This window comes from Schistocerca piceifrons, chromosome X, assembly GCF_021461385.2.
Source record: "Schistocerca piceifrons isolate TAMUIC-IGC-003096 chromosome X, iqSchPice1.1, whole genome shotgun sequence".
Classification (NCBI taxonomy): domain Eukaryota; kingdom Metazoa; phylum Arthropoda; class Insecta; order Orthoptera; family Acrididae; genus Schistocerca; species Schistocerca piceifrons.
Window position 1 is genome coordinate 813,801,265 of NC_060149.1, and position 16,082 is coordinate 813,817,346.

General features: G+C 41.5%; 1 protein-coding gene across 1 annotated transcript in view; it reads right to left on the bottom strand.

Moving 5' to 3' along the window:
* LOC124722723 (GTPase-activating Rap/Ran-GAP domain-like protein 3) overlaps positions 1 to 16,082 on the bottom strand; it is a 346,637-nt gene that overhangs the window by 228,285 nt on the left and 102,270 nt on the right. Inside the window, exons 4-5 of the mRNA XM_047247864.1 lie at positions 11,798 to 11,879; positions 1,076 to 1,194 (exon numbers count right to left, since the gene is read on the bottom strand). Of these exons, the coding sequence (XP_047103820.1) occupies positions 1,076 to 1,194; positions 11,798 to 11,879 (201 nt within the window). The remainder of the gene's footprint in view (positions 1 to 1,075; positions 1,195 to 11,797; positions 11,880 to 16,082) is intronic.

Genomic DNA, 16,082 nt, shown 5'->3' on the forward strand with positions numbered 1-16,082 from the left:
TTTGTACTTATTCTCAGGGAAGAAAGGGAAGGAGAGAAAGAGTATCGATCAGTTAGTAAGCGAACGACACGCGGTATAGAATGTTCCGCAGGATAGTCACACCTGAACCAGTGTTCCTCTTAAAACTTTAAGTCGCAGAATATTCATCGAATGGATAACGAATAATTTGTGTGTTTTGGTGGCTTACCCAACTACTATGTTGCACAGGCTGGAGTTCTACCAGATAATTTTTTAAAAGTATCTCATTGTTCACATTTAACAATGAATGCTATAATGTATTTTTTTTCAAACACACATAGCAGATGTGCCGACTGCTCCACAATTAAAACATTTATTACATTCTGACTGCAAGTACGGGACAACTCAAATAAGAATCGAATTCCTAGTACCACGTGTGATTCTTTGACCTAATGACTAGGCTGTCGACAGCGTAATTTTTTGTGGCGAAAAGGTTTGTATGGTATTGTACAATTATCGGAACATTATTAATATCAATATAAGAGACAGTCTTTTGTGTTACAGAAGTCATTGCTCCAGCCGTAATCGGTACACAACGTGGCTGCAATGATCGAGGTATCATCGGCATCGGCCTGTTTTTCTTCCTGTTGGGTCTTCGCACTTTTCGTACGCCACCTTACCCTCCATCTTTCCCCCACCCACCTTCCACACTCACCCTTCCGTCGAATGTAACTCACCATCCTCGGGGCGGTAGTACCTTCCTACTGGTGAAAGTTACTGGTCATGTCAATATCAGCAGTGGCTTGCTAAATGCTGCAAATCTCAACACGTGGCATAGATATTCGAGGTACATGTGCATGTGCATGTTACATGTGCAACACTTTGCACGTTAGTATGAAACTACAATTGTGTTCCTCTTCAAATTCAGAAGAAACACATGAATAGCAAGTGAAGTGTGTAACCAAATGAAGCTGAAATGGCGAGTATTTAGCACCACAGAAATTATTAGAAATAGTGAAAGAGTAAGGTAACCACATGTTTGATTCACAAAAACAGATGCAGATTTTTTTGTTCTTTTGCAGTTAGTAGGAAAACAACGTTTACGTAAGATACTTACCGTTTTACGCCATAATATTACTCGATACTGTGGGACGCATTGGTTGTTTGCATCGGTAAGCACCACAGAGAGGAAGAACGGCACCTTCTCGCTGTCAGATCCCACGTAATTCTGATGAACTGCAGAGAAAATAAATACGAGGCACGTTCAGAAAGTAAGTTTACTGTGACCATAACGGGCTGTGGTTTTTTGAGGGTTGGCAACACTGAGTGGAGGAGGGAGCGGGGAATCCCATGACCAGAGTGAGCATCGCATGAATACGGTAGTACGTAACCTTACGTTGTAGTTTCCAGTTACGTGAAAGATGTCGGTAAGAAATTCCGCCAAGTGCGAACCACGTGATGTGATTCGCTTCCTAATCGCGGAAGGAATAACACCCGCCGAAATTTTTTCGCGAATAATAACGGTTGTTTGGTTGATTTGCGGGAGGGGACCGAATAGCGAGGTCATCGGTCCCTTCGGATTAGGGAAGGAAAGGGAAGGAAGTCGGCCGTGCCCCTTTAGAGGAACCATCCCGGCATTTGCCTGAAGCGATTTACGGAAATCGCGGAAAACCTAAATCAGAATGGCAGGAAGCGGGTTTGAACTGTCATCCTCCCGAATGCGAGTCCAGTGTGCTAAGCGCTGAGCCACCACGCTCGGTCAAAACGGTTTACGGCGAAGATGTTATGAACAGAACGAGGGTGTTAAGTGATATAGGGTTTTTAGTGGAGGCAGAACAAATGTTCATGACGAACTGAGCAGTGCGACAAGACCTTCCATTTGGGCTGATGAGTTGGTGCAAAAAATCGAGGAAACTATTCGTCAAGACCGCCGATTGACAGTGGATGAAATTTCTGCAATGTTCCCACATCTATCATGAACTCTCTTACACGATACAGTCACAGAAGCGTTGGGATACCGGAAATTGTAGGCATTTACGTTCCAAAATGCCTGATGGAGCAGCACAAGAAGAATCGAGCCAATAGCGCTGGCGATTTTCTTGAGCGACTTGAATTGGAAGGTGCGAATTTTCTGAGCTCTATTGTGACAGGAGATGAAACGTGCGTGGGTCATGACACGCCAGACACAAAAAGATGGTCACCACAGTGGCGTCACGCCTATTCCCCATGTTCTAAAAAATTCAAAACCACACTTTCGGGCAAAAACATCATGGGCCAGTGTTTTGGGACTTCAAAGGCATCATTTTTGTTACATTTCTACCCCAGGCGAAGACCATCAACGCACAACGACATTACGAGACCCTAAAAAACTCAAATGGAACATCAAAAAGAAGGAGAATGCTGACGAGAGCGGTGTACTTGTTGCACGACAATGGTCATCCTCACACAGCCATAAGGTGGTCTTGGACCCATTTCATTGGGGTGTTTTGAACCCGCCCTCCCGTACTTTCCTGACTTGGTGCCTTCAGATTATTTTCTTTTCGCTTTTCTGACTTACAAATGAGTGGAATTAAATATCAACCGACGGGCAGGTGCAGAAGGGGGTTCTGAAGTGGGAGAAGGAGCTGGCGGGAGATTTCTTCGAGGAAGGCGTAAAGAAGCTTCTATCACGGCTCACTACATGCATTGAACAGGGTGATAATTATGTGGAAGAATAGTCAACAAGTGTATCAACAATATCCCGTAATATATTTTCAGGTACCAGGTACACTTCTTCTAAAAAATATAGTACTTTTACCTTCTGAACGTGCATCGTAACAGGAGAACATTAAGCAAAACTGTGTGACACAGCTTGCATGGCCTACTACATACGTAAATAATTACTAGACGAATAAGAAAACCCACAATTATATCAAGTGATCTTTCTTAGTTATTTTTTTTATATCTATAGCAAGAGTTCCTTGGGTCTAATTTATATCTTGGAAAGATGAAAAAGGAATCATATTTAATTACACTGACAGTTTCGAAGTAAAGGTACAGAGATAGATGAAGCACAAACGAGAATTAGTATTCTATTATGTGCTGCTTCTATTCGATTGGCCGTAGCGGCAAAGACAACAAACGCAACAGTTCAATCGACAGCTTACCGATACACGACGACAAAGCAAGACTGCATGTTGGTACCCTTAAAAGACGGTAACTGAGGAAATTTCAGTTCGCAACTTTAGATAGCTCCTCTTGTTATTTGTGAGAGTGAGCAGTGAGAATAGATCGTGCGCAGTTGGCTCCATAGGTTTCCTGCAAATCTCTTAATAACGATATTAAAACATTGTCAAAAAGGTGGCAAAAAAATGAACAGTGCCGTGTGTACAAATAGTTTTTCATATGTTCTAAAAATATAGTGCTTTGAAATATTCCCGGTCACGCTTCATTCATATCGTTACATAAAATACGCGCGTTAACGACAGCAAAACTCCAATACTACACAGGCAACGTTGGTGTCCACACCAGGGATATGATGTACGATATCATCCACGCATGGACACATTGATTGCTGATACCCAGACCGATTACCCTTGTGTGGTCCTACGAAGGTAATTCTCAAAATAGTTTCCATTTCCATACAACACGAGAAAGAAAACACTTAGCGGCATTTACTGTAGGAATATTGTAGGAGTACAGACCTAGTAATCCGAGAGCCAAGTTCGCTGTGACATTGTGCCCTGGGTGACAAAGGTTTGTAATGGCCGCAGCAATTACAAATACGTCGACTATGACGTGCGCACGGTTAGAAAAGCTATTCACTGTTAAATTTGTGCACTTTATGAAGATAATACCATGAATGGTAGTGCTCTGAGACAACTGAAATTTTTAGAGCAAATGAAAGACCCACAATTAAAAATCTGGCCACTCTATTTACGTTCTACGACTACATTTCTTCGACTTAGCAACTGAAAAACTGGGCTAATGGAAGCGGTTTACTTGTTGCTTGCCCAGATTTCTTTCTGATGATTATCATGCTCCCCCAGAATACGTTCGGCTCTCACTTTGCTGCTGTGGTGCGCAGACGAAGGTGGTCTTTCCTTGATCAAATTGTTATGGACCATGAGACGTGGCGTTCGTATGAGACTTACAAGACAAGACATCAGTTACTCAATGAGCTAAACCAGTTCATCACAATAACTCGTAAAATAGTGCCCTACATTTTCTTCGTAGAAAGCCACGGCCACTGTCTTTTGGATCAGGAATGGTGTACTGATGGCTCAGTTAATCGTATGAGACATACGCTCAAACTACCTACTGCCACAGTAGTTTCATTGCGAAACTACTGGTAAAAGCAGTAGTACAAACTCTAATTTACGTTATAATAACATTACATATGCTTACTTTCACTGTCAATGATCTCAACTCGGCCACGACAAAAAAAGTTCGCATGCCGCAATCTGCTACAATCACATAGCACAATATCCGCGCTGATTATTGCTGAGAATGCAATAAGTGACTGACACAGTGCGCTACGTTCATACAAGAACTAGTGTACCACTAGATGTCTCTGTATTGCAAAACCGTCGGTGGTTTCATGGTAAAGGAACTGATACTTAAAAAAGAAATAATAATAATAATAAGAAGAAGAAGAAAGTGGTGGATTCAGGCAGAAAACAATAGTACTCGAAAGTTTAATACACTGTATATTGCAGTGTTTGCTTTTACAGTGTGACGTCATACCTAAAGCGAATGACAGCTAGGGTACAGAGAGTAGTATTGCTGTAGCAACGGAGTTATATGATGATAGACGTGTCGATGTTACAAGCAGTCAGATAAACTAAATCGCTTTTTAGGGAGTGTAAACATTATTATACACTCAAGCAGCTGCTTTTCACTCAAAAAATATGTTTTCATTCAAACACACTCGATCTTTCATCTTATAATACAGTATATTTAGAAATTATGTCAACCTACACCTTTATTCTGTTACGAAATTGTGCTCATTGGGTCCATTTGAGGAACAGTACTCATACCAATACCTGCACACGAAACGCTGAAATGATTGTTGTGAATACTTCCTTGGCATTAAATGTAAGCTCAACAACGTAACGGAGCTGTGGAAATAAAATTTGGAACACACAATAATATTTTAATTACTAGATGGTATATGATGGCTAGGTTAAATGTTCTCAGCCTGGTACGGACATGGTGTTGATAGAAACTACTTTTTCTATATTGTTTCATGCTGCGTAATAAAGTAAATAATGTGGTAACTTGATTTGCGTAATAGCTTTTTCAAAGCTTTGCGTTGGAGTCGTATTGTGTCTGTTTCGCTCAAATTGAAACACTGGATGTGGAAGTACTTCTCTTGGAGATGAACTACGTTAAGAATGTCCAAAACATGCAAGCGCAGATGGAAATATCGACAGGGCTTACAATAATGTGCTATTTGATCCCAGAATAAAGGTATATGAAATAACCATATTAGAAGAAAGAGTGGAATATATTACGTCTGAAGAATTAACAGTGAGGATGATTTATGTGTGGTGGGTTACACATTTACAGAATGTAGGGCATAAAAGAACAAGTATACCAATGCTGGGAGGGTTTCAAAAATAATTCACGTGATTTTGTGCGTGGGTTTGTTACTGTGGATGAGAAGTTGGTCTGTCTCTTCATGTCAGTGGACAAGAAGTGGACAAAGTACTCTGCCTAAGAAGAGACTACGTGCGGTTTGACCTGAAAATTCACTCATACACTGCCAGGCCGACATCATTTCACCTTTCCTCATAAAATTTGAATTACATACGCAGTATAATTTTAACAATAGGCGTTATGGCAGTTTCACAGTAATTTATACAGGGTATATCATAATGAATAGCGAAAACTAGCACGGCTTACAGTATGCCATAGTAGAAGTAAAAACGTCTCAGTAAATATGAGTACGCAAACGAGATAACTGCTACTGTGTGGTTATGAGCGACCACTGAGTAGAGTATAAAATATTGTTTTACTTAGTATTTGGAATATAAACTTTTCGATAACGTCCCCATGTTTCTGAACTCAAATTTCACCCATGGGCCGATGGTTGGGGAGTGTGGTGCATGCGTGAGTGGGCACATTTTACTGCTGACGTAAGACGACATATAACGCGCCAGTGTGTTCCAGGATGGATAACCTGTAAAGGATTACTAGGATGTTGTGTTAACTTTTAGCCTACAGTTGCATAAGCAAAGAAACTTTACTTAGATTTCGGCTATAATAATGTAGCCTTCTTCACGTGCTGAGTAATAACTGACTTAAAAACAGAAAATCTTACTATGGAAAATAGTTTATTACAATAGTTAATGACATTAAAACCCCAAGTCACTGAAATTACCGTTCCATAAAAGCCAAAAGATATATAACAAGTGTACTGTACGTAAGTAAGAATAAACATTAATTGATAACATTATTTGTTACAGCAGCTACAAATGTTACTGGCAAATAAAACGTAATAACTGAAGTTACAGTTCTATGAGAGGCAAATGACATTATATAGCGTAGAGGAATCTTTTAATACGAAAAGGCCATAAGTTAAGGTTAACAGTGCCTGAAATATGTGGAACTTAGCTAAGAATTAACGCCTGTGAATGATAATAAGGACAATTGTCTCATGCAGGTTAGCGGTAAGAGATGCAATATGTGATCAGCAGTTAATACATAAGAAAACCAGTAGGCTGTATGTCATAGTCAGCTGCTGACATAGGTAGAAGATCATATAAAGTAATGGATTTATCGGACAATAGGTGCGTGCAGCGCCACAAAATATTATGAAGGCATTATAGCCAGTGGAGTTATATGCAAAGTTTATGAAGCTCTTATATGGGAATACTCCATTTGTTGTATAACAAATTGTGAAACAGCATTGAACGTAGGTTAGTGTATTAAATATGCAGTGTATAATCGGGAAATACCCGAAGCTACTAATAAGAACAAAAAGGCTGTATGTCGTGGGTAATAAGCAATGGGTAATAAGCAGTATACAGTGTTAGTTTTAACGGGTTAATAAGTAGTGCGTAGGGATGTACCCCGCCACAAGTCATTATAAAGGCAGTTATAAGAATTCATGTGTAGCAATCTTTACGAAACTCATAATTAAAGATACACCATTTGACGTGTATCAATTATAGAAAAGCCTTAAACTCGTAGAAAATAACAACGATTACTTGAAACGCGTATGTAAATATAAAGATAAGAGGGCACTGGCGTCGGGCGACATAGGAAGTCCCGCATCATCATGGTAGACGAAACAAGGGCTGAAATCCTTCGAGGAAGTTCTTATTTATCAACTGCAGTTGGTCATTAAGCAAGTTGTCTTTATCATAAAGGAGGTGTTTAAAACTTTGTATTTCTTCGAGTGTATCTAGCCTGTATCCTTAAGCATCTTGCTTTAAGAGCTCTGTGTTTATAAGTGGGTCAGGGGCATGGGTCATTTGGATTAGATGTTCCGAAAATGTCCAGCCACGGGTGCCATCTCCACTTTTTGTCGGTAAATGCTCTTTGTATCTAGCCGATAAAGCTCTTCCTGTCTGACCTATGTAGTAACTAGGGCATTCGCTACAGGTATATTTGTAAACACCTGATCGTGATAATTTATCAAAAATGGTTCAAATGACTCCAAGCATAATGGGACTTAACATCTGAGGTCGTCAGTCCCCTAGACTTAGAACTACTTAAACCTAACTAATCTAAGAACATCACACACTGAAGCGCCTAGAACCGCTTGGCCACAGCGGCCGGCGTGACAATTTATCGTTATTGTTACTTAGAGAGTGGATTAGGTTCCTTTTTAAGGCTATTATTAGTGGAGCAGGCGACTTTAAAGCCTCGACTCTTTAAGATGCGCCCTACTTTGTAGGAGACTTTGCCTATAAACAGGATAGAAATGAAATTAGTGGAGTGATCTTTATAAGCGGTACCTAGTATAGATAAGTTTGCATATAACTCCACTGGCTACAATGTCTTCATAATGTTTTGTGGCGCTGCACGCACCTATTGTCCGATAAATCCATTATTTTATATGATCTTCTCACTACGTCAATAGCTGGCTATGACATACAGCCTACTGGTTTTCTTATGTATTAATTGCTGATCACATATTGCATATCTAACCGCTAACCTGTATGAGACAATTGTCCTTATTATCATTCACAGGCGTTAATTCTTAGCTAAGTTCCAAATATTTCAAGCACTGTTAACCTTAACGTATGGCCTTTTCTTATTAAAAGGTTACTTTACGCGATATAATGTCATTTGTCTCTCGTAGAACTGTAACTTCAGTTATTATGTTTTATTGCCAGAAACAGTTTTAGCTGCAGTAACAAATAATGTTATCAATTAATGTTTATTCTTACTTATGTACAGTACACTTGTTATGTCTTTTACCTTTTATGGAACAATAATTTCAGTGATTAAGGGTTTTAATGCCATTAATAGTCCTAACTATTGTAACAAACTATTTTCCAAAATAATCTCAGTTAAGATTTTCTGGTTTTAAGTCAGTATCACTCCGCACGTGCAGGCGCGCGACCACTAGCTAAGCTCCCTGCGTCGCTGTCCGTCTCTATGTAGCAACCTTGGCTGTCCGTGGCGCCGTTACGACTCAGCACCCGCGGCCCACTGGTCAGGCCTGTTTGTTTGGCCTATCGGCAAAACATTAGTAGAAGTGTCGCAGTCTTATGACTGTGTACTGTAGTACTAACATTTTAAGTCTGACAAGGCCAATTACTGACATGTTTTAATTTTAATTTTATATTGTGACACAGCTGCAAAATACTAACGCGAATTCTTTACAGACGAATGGAAAAACTGGTAGAAGCGGACCTCGGGGAAGATCAGTTTGGATTCCGTAGAAATGTGGGAACACGTGAGGCAATACTAACCTTACGACTTATCTTAGAAGAAAGATTAAGAAAAGGCAAACCCACGTTTCTAGCATTTGTAGACTTAGAGAAAGCTTTTGACAATGTTAACTGGAATACTCTCTTTCAAATTCTGAAGGTGGCAGGGGTAAAATACAGGGAGCGAAAGGCTATTTACAATTTGTACAGAAACCAGATGGCAGTTATAAGAGTCGAGGGGCATGAAAGGGAAGCAGTGGTTGGGAAAGGAGTGAGACAGGGTTGTAGCCTGTCCCCGATGTTATTCAATCTGTATATTGAGCAAGCAGTAAAGGAAACAAAAGAAAAATTCGGATTAGGTATTAAAATTCATGGAGAAGAAGTAAAAACTTTGAGGTTCGCCGATGACATTGTAATTCTGTCAGAGACAGCAAAGGACTTGGAAGAGCAGTTGAATGGAATGGACAGTGTCTTGAAAGGAGGATATAAGATGAACATCAACAAAAGCAAAACAAGGATAATGGAATGTAGTCAAATTAAATCGGGTGATGCTGAGGGATTTAGATTAGGAAATGAGACACTTAAAGTAGTAAAGGAATTTTGCTATTTGGGGAGTAAAATAACTGATGATGGTCGAAGTAGAGAGGTTATCAAATGTAGACTGGCAATGGCAAGAAAATGGTTTCTGAAGAAGAGAAATTTGTTAACATCGAGTATAGATTTAAGTGTCAGGAAGTCGTTTCTGAAAATATTTGTATGGAGTGTAGCCATGTATGGAAGTGAAACATGGACGATAACTAGTTTGGACAAGAAGAGAATAGAAGCTTTCGAAATGTGGTGCTACAGAAGAATGCTGAAGATAAGGTGGGTAGATCACGTAACTAGTGAGGAGGTATTGAATAGGATTGGGGAGATGAGAAGTTTGTGGCACAACTTGACTAGAAGAAGGGATCGGTTGGTAGGACATGTTTTGGGGCATCAAGGGATCACAAATTTAGCATTGGAGGGCAGAGTGGAGGGTAAAAATCGTAGAGGGAGACCAAGAGATGAATACACTAAGCAGATTCAGAAGGATGTAGGTTGCAGTAGGTACTGGGAGATGAAGAAGCTTGCACAGGATAGAGTAGCATGGAGAGCTGCATCAAACCAGTCTATGGACTGAAGACCACAACAACAACAACATTGTGACATTTCTGAAGAAGACTAAATTATTACAGCCGAAACACAGGTAAAGTTTCTTTGCTTATGCAACTGTAAGCTGAAAGTTAACATAATTACATTTTACAGTTGCTGACTCTGCTGCACCATGCTAAAAATATTCAAATTATTAGGAAGACGCACCAGAAGAGCTGCTTAAAATAACTAGTCTTTATTCACGACAGAGTGTTTCGGTGTTTTTCACCATTGTCAAGTATCTGCGAATACAATTATGGTGTGAACGTGTATAAATATGAATGTCACTTATATTAAAGTGACTATATTATACTCATGTTTAGATTGATATTACGTCGTTAGTGAACTGTCTTACAACTGTCCCTGTTTTGATAAGATGGTAAATGACGTAAATATATTGAAAATAATATGTTAATTACGGTTTGACAGTTCAAGTGTTATGGCGTAATATGTTTACAAAGATTATGCGCATGAACAGCGATATTATTTTATTAACTAAATTTTCTCACGACTATCTTTGGTTGTTGCATTATTTCGAATAATCATGTCATTATCTGACATACGGGATATATTACGCTGCTGGCTCTAAGGAAGAAAAAAATGTTGACGTTATAGTCTGCAAAGGGCCTGTAACCTGCCCTCCAAGATTTTCTGACCTAAATCTCGATCTGGGGGCATCTCAAAAAGTGAAATGTAAGGCACTGCTGCCGGTACAGATGAAGAGCAAGAGCACTGAATTGTAGATTCTTGTCAAGAATACCGATCGAGGTGACGCAGTGGTTAGCACAGTGGACTCCAGTTCGGGAGGACGACGGTTCAAATCCGCGTCCGACCATCCAGATTAAGATTTTCCCTGATTTCCCTATATCGCTACAGCAAATGCCGGGATTGTTCCTTCCAAAGGGCACGGCCGATTTCGTTCCGCATCCCTGAAACAACCCGTATGCTCCGTCTCTAATAACCTAGTTGTCGACGGAACGTCGAGTCCTAATCTTCTTTCCATCTTTGTCAAGATTTAATAGGTGATTCGGGCATGTTTCAAAGAATTCGTAACTCACTGCAGAGACGTGTGTATTTGAACCAAATAGGACAACACAGTAAAGTGATGTGGGTCACGGTTAGTTAGCACAGATTACTAATTATCTCAGAAATGAGTTGTCTGCGGACCCATGTTTACTGGCACGTTTTTGTTTCTATTAACGTATATCCCCCCGCCTCTCTCTCTCTCTCTCTCTCTCTCTCTCTCTCTCTCTCTCGCTCACTCACTCACTCAGTCTCTAAAAAAGTAGCAGATGTTACGTTAAAGGGATGGAGAGCAATCATGCAATTTCTTCAACTCAGGTAATGTAGGTGTGCTTGAGAGGGTTGCTAGTATATGAGAAAATATTTAATCATACAGTGGATTCCCACATGACATGAACTGCGTGTAATTATTAGCTTGGAACACAAATGAAAAACTAAATACATTGAATGTATATTTCGTTGATTAATGATTTATGGGACATAAATTCCGCAGTTTTCATGCTTCTTTTCGCCGAGTAACAAGAACACTCTTCTTCTCCAAATTGCTTTAGACTGTAATTATTGATGAAAGTTAGAATGTTTACTGGCACGAATCGTCACTAAAACGACAGAATTCTTTCTGTCCAGAGGTACTGTTAAACGTTTTCTCTTTGATCATATACCAGCAGAGTGCGAGGCGGTGGGAAGGACGGGAACAGATTTGCCTCCCTTTAACGTGACAACCACTGAATTAAACATGCAAGCGCCGCTAGAAATCTCTCCATCTTGGTACTTACGCTTGCCGAGAAAGTACTTGAAGTACCAGCGCGTCTGGTACTCTGGGTTCTCAAGGACCGGCGTGCTCGGTGAGCCGAACATCTGTAAACACAAGAGACATGGTCATCAGCTATGACGCCCACGCCACACCTCGCTGCTGCGAGATACGTGGTGGCTGCAACTTTCCATCCTTCAGCTGCGCTGTAACTACATGATGAAAACTGTATGTGATTCAGGCCATGTCGAATATTTGACACATTTTAACAGATTCGTAGTGAATGAAACCGGAAACAGACAAGTGAAACTAACCTTCTTTCGTACAATTACGTAAATGGAAAGTGTTACATCATGAACGTTAGTAAACTGATAACCCTGTGTTTTCAATTATAGGGTGCGCTAAATTATTCGTTCAGATTAGTACAGGATTAACACAACGTTATATACACTCCTGGAAATTGAAATAAGAACACCGTGAATTCATTGTCCCAGGAAGGGGAAACTTTATTGACACATTCCTGGGGTCAGATACATCACATGATCACACTGACAGAACCACAGGCACATAGACACAGGCAACAGAGCATGCACAATGTCGGCACTAGTACAGAGTATATCCACCTTTCGCAGCAATGCAGGCTGCTATTCTCCCATGGAGACGATCGTAGAGATGCTGGATGTAGTCCTGTGGAACGGCTTGCCATGCCATTTCCACCTGGCGCCTCAGTTGGACCAGCGTTCGTGCTGGACGTGCAGACCGCGTGAGACGACGCTTCATCCAGTCCCAAACATGCTCAATGGGGGACAGATCCGGAGATCTTGCTGGCCAGGGTAGCTGACTTACACCTTCTAGAGCACGTTGGGTGGCACGGGATACATGCGGACGTGCATTGTCCTGTTGGAACAGCAAGTTCCCTTGCCGGTCTAGGAATGGTAGAACGATGGGTTCGGTGACGGTTTGGATGTACCGTGCACTATTCAGTGTCCCCTCGACGATCACCAGTGGTGTACGGCCAGTGTAGGAGATCGCTCCCCACACCATGATGCCGGGTGTTGGCCCTGTGTGCCTCGGTCGTATGCAGTCCTGATTGTGGCGCTCACCTGCACGGCGCCAAACACGCATACGACCATCATTGGCACCAAGGCAGAAGCGACTCTCATCGCTGAAGACGACACGTCTCCATTCGTCCCTCCATTCACGCCTGTCGCGACACCACTGGAGGCGGGCTGCACGATGTTGGGGCGTGAGCGGAAGACGGCCTAACGGTGTGCGGGACTTTAGCCCAGCTTCGTGGAGACGGTTGCGAATGGTCCTCGCCGATACCCCAGGAGCAACAGTGTCCCTAATTTGCTGGGAAGTGGCGGTGCGGTCCCCTACGGCACTGCGTAGGATCCTACGGTCTTGGCGTGCATCCGTGCGTCGCTGCGGTCCGGACCCAGGTCGACGGGCACGTGCACCTTCCGCCGACCACTGGCGACAACATCGATGTACTGTGGAGACCTCACGCCCCACGTGTTGAGCAATTCGGCGGTACGTCCACCCGGCCTCCCGCATGCCCACTATACGCCCTCGCTCAAAGTCCGTCAACTGCACATACGGTTCACGTCCACGCTGTCGCGGCATGCTACCAGTGTTAAAGACTGCGATGGAGCTCCGTATGCCACGGAAAACTGGCTGACACTGACGGCGGCGGTGCACAAATGCTGCGCAGCTAGCGCCATTCGACGGCCAACACCGCGGTTCCTGGTGTGTCCGCTGTGCCGTGCGTGTGATCATTGCTTGTACAGCCCTCTCGCAGTGTCCGGAGCAAGTATGGTGGGTCTGACACACCGGTGTCAATGTGTTCTTTTTTCCATTTCCAGGAGTGTATATATATATATATATATATATATATATATATATATATATATATATATATATATATATATATTCCCCAATGCCAGTTTCTGACGGTAGGGACGATTTACGCACAAGGTAGTTTACCATACTTATTACAGCAGTAGCATTTACAAAAACCTGCTCGAATGTGCGACCATTGGACTGTATGCACGCAGTATATCGTCGAGCCATTGGTTGTCGAGTCCGTTTGCAGTTTCCTAGCATGTCCGCAATGGTACCAGCAGCTACGGCATTTCTGGCGAAAAGTTCTTCTACAACGGTTTCATGCGACAGCTGCTTCATATGCCCCTAGAGGAAGGAATCCAGACACGTGAGGTCAGGTGACCTAGGTGGCCAGCCCACAGGGCCGATCCATAGATTCAGCTCTCAGATGATTCCTCACAGCAATGCTGAAATGGGCTGGCCCACCATCGTGTTTGATGCACATCGTTTGTCTAACATTCAGAGGTACATTCACAACCAGTACAGCCGACCATCAGTACAAAGAGCAATTATGTCTGTATACATTTCCAGTCAGCTACAAAGACACAACAGTACCGCTAACAAAATGTTTAAATCAAACAAGTTTACTGTTACCAGTCACTGCTTATTTATCTCCACGACGCGTTTCAGAGTTTTAAACCTCCATCATTAGATGGATCTACATTTGTTAGTACGACTCGCGTGCGTGTGCGTGTGTGTGTGTGTGTGTGTGTGTGTGTGTGTGTGTGTGTGTGTGTGTGTGTGTGTGTGTGTTACGATTTTTTGAGGAACTTGTAACATTGTCTAGTGGGAGAAACAAAACACTTTCAGAACATGGTTTTGGGTTTCTTTTGACAAAAAAATTAAACGTATATTTAATGGTAAAAATTAAATAAGTAAATAGAGTACCTCTATTGGTGACAGATTCATTTCACTGCCGTAACACATCACATATAGCCTATACTGTCATATTTTGTAAACAAATATGGTGTCGGGAAACTACTAGGTGCAAGAATCATATAGCAGAAGAGAAACATTATCACAAAGTACAAATAATATACATCGTTACATCGTAACAATATTATTACAGAATAAATTTTAAAGGATCTTGGAGATCTTTGTTTTGAGGTGTTGAATACATGCGTTGGAATAAATATTTGAGGTGGTATATAAATCCGATTTTGTCAAGTTAATTTAGCTTAAACTTCTTACTCGTTTATATAACAACATGACATGTTGCAACTTTTCAGTATAATTATGTTGGCTACAGTGGTAAAATTATACAGCTCCTCAATAGCCCACATTTTTGTAGCAAAGCTACACGACCCTTGAGATGGTACAAAGAGCAACGTCAATGGACAGTGAATGACTGGGAGCGATTTATGTGGAGTCTTGAATCACGCCATACCCTGTGGAAGTCCGATGGAAGTGTTTGGGTTTGACGAGTGCCTGGAACATGTTACCTGCCTGACGTGTAATGTCAGCAGTGAAGTGCGGATGAGGCGGTGTTATGGTATGGGGTGTTGTTCGTGGATTAGTGTGTGTTCCCTTATGGTGGTTCAGAAAACCATAACTGCGGAAGGATATGAGCTCACTTAACACCATTGTGCACTGGGTACAGAACAGGAGCAGTTCGGAGATGCCGACTGTTTGCGTCAGCAAGACAGTGCACGCTGTCATAAGGCAACATCTGTGAAGCAATAGTTTGTGGACAATAACATTCCTGAAATGGACTGGTCTGCCCAGAGCCCCGACCTGATCCCAATGAAACCGTCTTTTGGTTGAGTTAGAAGGTCAACATCACTACCTTATCTGTACTCTGATTTTGAGGAAGAATGGGCTGCCATTCCTCCATAGAAATTGAAAAACCTCACTGAAAGTGTGCCCAGCAGAGTGGAAGCGGTCACGAATGCGAAGGGTGGGCATACATCATATTAATATCCACTAATATGTGGCTGGATACTTTAGATCAAATAATGCATCTTAAACGACCCTCGGTCTACTGATTATTGTGTCTTGCTTGTCTTATAAGGTAAGATTAGTAAAAGATAGATAATATTAAAAGAAATACAGTATGTTTCATCACGGGTTCGTCTAAGAATCTCCAATAATATATGTGTATATATATACAAGGTTATTCATAAGCGACTCTGGGGTTTCCGAAGACTACTACGCATAATCTATAAGACATACAGACATGTAAATAAACAAATTATTATGTGCTCATTTCTGTATAATAATCCATTCACCTACTCCTCAATTAGAACTACGAGTATTTTACTTTAAATTCTAAACGTAGTCAGAGGGAAAAGTCATATTATTTTGCATATCCAGTTCCATAGCTGATGCATTCATAAATGGCTTGGACCAAAAATTGATCAGTACCAAACAGACTAGTACGAAGAAAGTTGAGTATTGCAGATGATACACTGTCGCTAATCAAAGGT